The 7909-nt window shown below is 45.3% G+C and overlaps 1 protein-coding gene across 1 annotated transcript; it reads right to left on the bottom strand.

Moving 5' to 3' along the window:
- Positions 1–458: 458 nt before the first annotated feature.
- On the bottom strand, positions 459–5834 carry TMEM100 (transmembrane protein 100). Its single transcript, XM_041000778.1, has 3 exons — positions 5703–5834; positions 3137–3283; positions 459–1675 (listed from the first exon to the last, which is right to left on the bottom strand). The coding sequence occupies exon 3, from the start codon at positions 1605–1607 to the stop codon at positions 1203–1205; it is 405 nt and encodes a 134-aa protein (XP_040856712.1). The 5' UTR covers positions 1608–1675; positions 3137–3283; positions 5703–5834; the 3' UTR covers positions 459–1202.
- Between the last annotated feature and the right edge of the window lie 2075 nt (positions 5835–7909).

Genomic DNA, 7909 nt, shown 5'->3' with positions numbered 1-7909 from the left:
CAGTATCCCAGAAAGAATCTTTATTGCTTTGTATTAAAACCAACCAAATAAGCCACTAGAGAATCTATAAAAGGTCTGTTACATAGTTGGTGCTCAGAAACATGTATTAGGCAGATAATTAATTCAAATTTATTAAAAATGGAATTGCTATCTAAAAGCACATGATAAAATTTCAGATGCTTGTCATGAATTTCCTAATAACAGCATAGAAATATTTTATGGTAAAGCAAACATAATTAATACTAACTCCAGAAGTAGTAGAAAAAAGTGATATTATAAATATAAAAGATGTATATCTTGCATACTATACACAAGATATGTAATATATATAAAATATATAAAAAGTTAAGAAGCAGTGTCTGGGAAAAATACAGCTGATACCTTGTAAATGAGACAAGGGAAAATGGACAACATGGAATTGCCGTAAAAACAACAGAAACAAGCATTTAAAAAGTTTCAGCAGCAATGAGTATTTATTATTTTGAATGAAAATGAACATTAAATTTTATATAAAAAAGTCATCAAAGTGCTATTATTGGATTATTTTGACATTAATTTAACCCCCATCATCTAAATATACCTTTTTCTGGCTTTCTCTTTTACTTCTGACACTGACTTCAATTAACTCAGATTATCCAATGTTAACAAATAAAAATATTAGTTTATTCTTTAAGATAAAGTACCACCAGTGATGAGTTACTGAAAATGAACAATGAAAACAGATGCCAGAAAGTCAACTTCTTGAAAACAAATGATCACAGAATCTCAAAGCACGATGCAGAGTCCAAGGCCATGTGGAACCCTGGCAGAATGTTCTTAGGATACAGCTTGTTCATTCTTTTGGAGGCAGGTAGACGGTGCACCACACCTGTCTTTTTATTGTCCTGTTATTTATCGTCAACTCTCCAATGTGGACCAAGTGTTGTCTAATGCAGCACACCACCTAGGGCCCCCCCCCAAAATCGTCTGTTGTGAAGGAAAAGCTGATTTTTGCCCTATTAGAAATAGCCCTTAGGGTTAAGGTTGTCATTAGAAGACACTCGTCAACCCTCGCCATGCACGACCCCTCCACTCCCATCCCATCCTACCCCTTTCCTTGTCTGATACAAGTCCATTGTCCCCCAGGCGAGTTCAAGGTGAGTCGGTGGACAAGGGTAGAGCAGGTTTTTCAGGACAGGCGTCCTATTTGGTCTCATTCAGTCTTAAGCAAACAGGCTTCTCTGATGTGCCACGAGAGCTGTCTGACTCTCCCGTCTCCTGGCTTTCTTGCTCTGCTGTCTCACCTTCCAGCACAAGGCACTGGAGGCTAATAAAAAAAGTCCAGATGACAAAAGGACCAGGCCAAAGATGGAGATGATGGAGCCATGGGAGTTGAAGCTGTAAGCCACCGCAGTGACCACTATGCCTGCAATGAAGACCACCACAGCAAAGGGAATGACGCAACGGGAGCAGGAGAGTTCAGCTCCCCCAGTGGCTGCCATCAGCTGAATCTCACTGACCAGCGGCACTGTGGTGATCACCACTTCGCTCTTGGGGCTTTTCTCCGTTGTCGCTGGCAGGGGAGATTTTGGGGTCCCCAGGATCTCTTTTTTGGGCTCGTCCGTCATTTTGATGATGACAGTGCTTCCTAGCTGGATTGGCAGACTAGATCTGGAGGGTCTGTCTGGGGTGGGAGCTGTGGAGAGGTAGATAGGAGGTGTTACCTAGATGTAGCAAAATGAGCCATACAAGAAGTCAAGAGCAGCTAAAACACCTCCATGCCAGGCGGCACGGTTGCATGTGAAAATCAACTTTCATTTCATTCTAATTGGCTTGCATTCTCTTTGCACAGGGCAGAAAAGACAAAGCAGGTATGCATAAAGAAAAGGAAGATATAAAAATCAGGAAGCATTTTACAGTGTTTAAAATACCCAGGCACTCTACAAATGTTTTATAAAATTTTCCACTTTGTCTATTGCTTCTCTTCCCTTGATTACAGAGTACAGCCTGAATTCTCATCCAAAGATGGCCTCATTTGAGAGAATATGCTATAAACAGTTCCACAACTCATAACAATTTAGACCCTGCCAATTTTGCCTGGCATAACATGCAGATCTTCCAAACCAATACCATTCACTGCCTGTAAAATCAATGTCAAGATAAGCAGCCAGGGCACCAGTGACGTTCTCCGTTATCCGACAGGCACCCCGTCTTTATTGTGTCACCCTTAAAACATGCAGCATGAACCCTGACACCTTATTCACTCACAACTGGAGACTAGGTCAGCAAAAATCATAATGAGGAGTGAAATTATGAAGCGCAGCAGTACTTAGATCCACTTGACGAGAGAGAAAAATAAGAGAAAATAATCTCAAAAGCTTTGAAGGATGTAATTTTGTGATGTTTTCTCACATGAAAGATGCAATGAACAATTATGTCATCGGCTCTCAATTCGGAAATGTTCTATTAAATTCTACAAAGAATTTTGATGTTATGTATTGTGATATGCCTAAATACATAGGCATGCTCAATTTTTTTTTTTTTTACAATGTCGTAAGTAAAGGAATGTACATGCTCAATTTTTCGATAAAAATGTCACAAATGTGTTCCCTCTACCCGCACAAACTTGTGACTTGCGCTTGCTGCAATGCCCCTTTCGAAATACGCTGAACCTGAACATTTCAAGACAAAACTAGGGACCCTCAGTCAAACACGTGCAGTCAACATGCTGTCTGTGAGAAAGCAGGGGAAAGTCCATCCTGCTGCTGACGCACGTTCAGTCAGCATCCTCCCTCTGGCTGCTCAACAGTTGAGCAGTTGCTGAGAGTTTAAGGGGAGATACTTGGGACCCTTTCAATAAGAGCAATATATTGACAATATTAAACATCTGCCAAGACCAAATGCAACCCCAAATCCCAACTCACTGGTGCTTCCCTGACCTGGGAGATCAGAACTGTACAACCTGAACATCAAAACTGAATAGTAAGACCTGCTGATGTGTATGTAGTTTATAGTCACCAAGATAACCACTATTGTCCAATGATACCCTAAATCCTAACGGATATTTGAGATCATGTCTGAAAAGCAATTTTTTTTTTCTCCCTAACACTGAGACTCAGCTGGTCTGAAAATGAAGATCAGTCCCCGGAGTACTTACCTGTATCCCAGAGAGAGGCAGTCCATTACCGGGAAGACCACTGGACTTCCAAGGGCAGGAACAGGCACACTGGAGCTTGGCTCCGCTTCCGACAGAAGAGCCTGGGCCAGCAGGACTGTTCACCAAATGACAACTCGGGGATCTCTTCTAGGGAAAAACATGAGAAACCACTGTGCTGTGTGGCTTGGCTGGCAATCCTAAAGCTCCCTCTCTCGGGCTGTCTCTCTTCTGAAAGGAAGTTTGGCGTTGACCTCCCTCCTTATTCCCTCCCCCTCTGGCTTGCCCCTCCCTGGTATGTGGGGTGTGTGTGTGTGTCCCTTCTTTTCCTGGCCAACAGATTCTGAGTTTTGGCTCCCCCCACCCCTGCCCCGACTCTGCTCAGTGAAGTGATAAGTCAGAATCAAGTCTACAGAATCCCCAGAGACAGGAGCCGGCATTGACTTTTATTTCTCTTGCAGCATTTACTGTGCAGACCGCTTTGAATTACTCATTTTTTCCCCAAGCCAACCTCCAGATCTTCCTCCCACCCATTAGGCATTTTCACAAGGAAATCCCGTAGCTGGTGTTGTGGACGCAGCTGAGAGGACAGAGCTGAGAGAAAAGACACTGGAACAACTGTGACATCATTGAGCAGCTGAACTCACCTTTAGACCAGCAGAGAGCTATATCCCCGGGTTTCCCTGTGTTCTTTAGTTGCGTGCTATTGGTAGTCATCCAAGGCTTAGAAATCCCACTGTTCCCAGTTAATTCATTTAGAAGTCAGAGTGGGAAACAATAAATTTGTGCCACACAGGAAGAAAACTAGTCATCCTGAGTTAAACACGGTAGCAGACTATTTTACTAGAAGGTGAATAACTTGTGCTATTTCACAACCATTCTCAGAATCGTCATCATCGCTGTCATTGTGTAGCACACCTGCCGTGCCCATCACAATATCTTGGAATGTTACACATGAACTGTAAGGGCCACTCGTTTATGAAGCAGGAACTAGTGGCTCAGTGAGTTCTCATTAGCTGACAAGAGTCCCACAGAAGAAGAGGCACGCCCTCTTGAACCCCAATCTTAACTGGGTATAGAAATCATTTGGCAACATTGTTAAATGCAGATCCCATTCAGTGGGTATGGACAGGCACCCCAGCTGTATGCCCAGGCTACTGCTTCTCAGTTCACCTTCAGGAGTAAGGTATTTTAAATATTGCAACATACAGGAGGACTCAAGCTGCATACTCTCAAAGAGTAAAATTGAATGTTTACTTCTCATCAGCCATAAAGGGCCTTATAGATTAATTCTTATAAATGACCTGAAACTTAAAAGTACTTGAAACACATAAAACCACAGATTATCTCTTTGAGGGGAAAAGTACTGGGGGATTTCTATAAGCGTGTCCCTCTATTTCTGTAATAAGAATTGGCCCATCGCTCATTTTTAAATCTGGACAAGTGTAACTCCTGAACAATACCATGAATCTTCAGATTCACTTTTAGATGCGAGCATTTTTCCATTCTTCTCAAGAATATGATCTGGCTCTAACTCACAGCTTAGCAATGCCACATTCCCACACATGGCAACTCTGTTGCAGGACCACCCATCCTTCCCAGCCTCCTGCAGTTACAAGATGAGAGAGAGAGAGAGAGAGAGAGAGAGAGAGAAAGAAGGAAGGAAGGAAGGAAGGAAGGAAGGAAGGAAGGAAAGAAAGAAAGAAAGAAAGAAAGAAAGAAAGAAAGAAAGAAAGAAAGAAAGAAAGAAAGAAAGAAAGAAAAGGAAAAAAGAAAAGAAAGAAAGAAAAGGAAAAGAAAGGAAAGGAAAGAAAGAAAGACCCTTTCTAGAATGGAAGCCAGAGACCAGGTTTCCCCATTTGCAGAGACAAGGTTGAAAAGCTCCTGTAGCTTGGCCGAGTTGGAGGCAGGCAGCCTGCAGAGAATACCCCACACTTGAAGGCTCCTATGCCTACCATCCTCACACTTCTAAACTGTGGGGACTAACAGCACTCAGCCGTCGCATCAGGGCTCTGCAAAGTTGCCCCTGGAAGATAGGGATGTATGGGGGCTGCTGGAGGCTCTTGAGAACGCCTGCAAGCAGCCGCAAGACTTCCCAGCTGTGAACTGTGGTCTTCGGCGACAAGCCCTCCCTACTTCTCTCCCTGCCCCCACCGGCAGCACTACTACCCCCAAAAATAAGCCCACAGAAGCTGAGTTTCACCCTATCCTCGGCAAGATAGTACTTCTTTGTTACAAAGCCAGAAGTACGGGCATGGAACTAACTTCCAGAGGGAGGCCACAGGCATCTTTTTCACCAGTGAGCCATTGGCTGCCTAGGGAGCAGCAAGGGTGTGCAAGCCCAGAGCGCCGGGCAGGGACTGCGAACAGCCAAGCCTGCTTCACCCTGCTCAGGCTTCAGGGTCTCCTTCCTTCACACCTGTGTGCCTCCATCTAGGAACGTGTACACATCTCCAGACCCTGTGTGGACAATACATTCAGAGAAGTGGAAAACTTTGGGATAAAACAGAAATAGCGTCAGAACAGTAGGGACCTAGCTGAACCACTGACACTTGCCGGTGTACCTCACTTCAAACTGAAATTCAGAGTCTCTGGTGAGCCATGCGTGGTGCCCGGAGCATCCTTGGAGGCGCATCTATCCTCAAACGCAAAATTTCCTCTGCAGGGTAGGCAGCCTTCTTTCCGTGACCCCTCTGCTTCTGGAAGGAGGAGGAACGCTCCCAGGCGCTCTCCAAAGCCAGCACATGGCTTAGGACACTCCTCTAAGTTCAGAAAACTTTTCAAAATACCCCCACTCCCTCCCCTCCGGTGCAAGAATTCCGTCGGCAGCTTCCCTACTCTAAGCCGGGTGAGCATTCAGCAGTCCTCCCCCCGGATCTTTTAAAGAGCTAGGCAAAGATCCTTACCTTGTCCAGCCAGAAGCGGACTGAGACAGCTGCCAGCCCAAACTGCGAGCCCCAGAGAGGGGATGCAAATCGCTGCACTAGGGACCGTGAACAAAGTTCTCAGCAGGGCTTAAGCACAATTAAGGGACCGGAGACAATTCAGTGAAAGGAAATCCCTTCAAAGCTGCTGCGTTTCGCTGGTTTCCTCCGTGACAGGGTGATCCATCTATTATTATTATTTTTTTTAAGAGCACAAAGTCCGAAAAGGATATCCTCCTAGGCTTTTTCCCTCTTTATACCCATATTTAGGGATTCTCAAACTTTTCCCTAAGCATTCTGATGCTATCCCTTTGCAATACTGGGAACATGTTGAATAAGAGGTGCAGTGTTTTGTCCTCCACTTCTCCAGCAGAATGGGGGGTGGGAGGTGGGTGGCATTGGGAGTTGACTACCAATTAATCTTTTTCACTGTGAAATGTAACTCAGGGGCGTTCAAAGAATATAGGACTTGTGGGGTAAATGGCATGAGGAATCCATGGAGACCCTGTCCCGGACATTGGGGATGTGGTTATCAGAGGCCAAGGTGCCAGGGCAGTGGTGATGCTCTGGAAAATGGCCTCTCTGAGGGACTGAAGTGACCCTCCCCCCAAAACACATCAGGAACCCACGGAGCTGGAATTGCTTGCTGGCTGTTCCAGGGGAAACTCCCCCTTCCCACACCCCCACAGGAAAGATGTCATTGTTTCTTGGAGGTGATGCCAAGGAGGCTGGAGAGGACCAGGACAAAGAGACCTTGCGGCCCCGTTTCCCTTTGGTGGAAACCGGAGAGAGGGCAAGCGGCGGGCTGGAGAGAGGGACTTGGTGATTTTTTTTGCTGGTACGTGCATGCTGCTGGCGACCTGGGAAGCTCCCCGGTCGGAGCCTACCCTCTACATTGTGCAAAGAGAACCCCATGTGCGTTTGATTACTCGCTCGTATTTGCTTTCAGTTTGATTTTGCGTGGTGTGGTGGGGTTGGTTTTTCGCCAGCAGCCTAGAGGATGCCAGTTCCCCTGGCTCTCTGTCCATTCCTGGCATGCCTTTGATCTCTGTCATCATCCAGGCCAATTGGGTGCAGTGCGATTCGGGAAGCTGGCCAGTTTGCCTCTTTGAAGGGTGTGTCCGAGGGTTCATCCTGACATCCTGAATGTTCTGGAAGGTGAACTTACTTGTGTGTTCGTTTTGCATAGCAGGTCATGTTTTCATTCTCTCTCTCACCCTAAGGCATGTTCCTGTGAGTTATTAAAGCAGAGATGAGGTTGTACCAAGAGAAACAGCAAATATGCCTTAAGGTATAGCTATGCGTTAATTAATGGCCGATTTCCTGTTTGAGAGCCTTATAGGATCCAGGGAGCCACAGAAAGAAAAGCATACTTATTTCCAGATGTTCATCCAAACCCCCATGATGCTCTGGGTAATGGTGAAAGATCATTTCAATATAAAAATCACATACAGTCTCTCAAATCAAACGATACTGCAGGGCAGGCTGGACAGATCATCCCTCATTCAACACACATTGTTTATTGAGGCCTCAGATGAGATAAGTTGGTTTTCTTGTTTCGAAATTAGAGTTACTGAGTAACTCCAGTGATCCTGTTACATCCAGTGTATTTTTCTAACTAGTTCACATTGGTGTGTATTACTTTTGGGAGGCCTAAGCCAGGGAGGCCCAAGGGTAGAGAGCGACAGCCAGTTAGACCGCTGTTTCCTAGCCTAGGTACTCACCATTGATCAACCTCCACTGGTGAACTGTGATCCATGGCACTTGTAGGAAACTCATCATCAATATGTTCCAGGGACAGAAAGAGAGGAGCAAGGGCCATGCTGACCCCAGCCTTTGCTACTCCTCCTAT

Source organism: Ochotona curzoniae, unplaced genomic scaffold (genome assembly GCF_017591425.1).
Source record: "Ochotona curzoniae isolate NIBS_2020 unplaced genomic scaffold, NIBS_Ocur_1.0 scaffold_2453, whole genome shotgun sequence".
Lineage (NCBI taxonomy): Eukaryota > Metazoa > Chordata > Mammalia > Lagomorpha > Ochotonidae > Ochotona > Ochotona curzoniae.
Note: the sequence above shows the minus strand (reverse complement) of the source record. Positions and strands in the feature narration are given on the sequence as shown.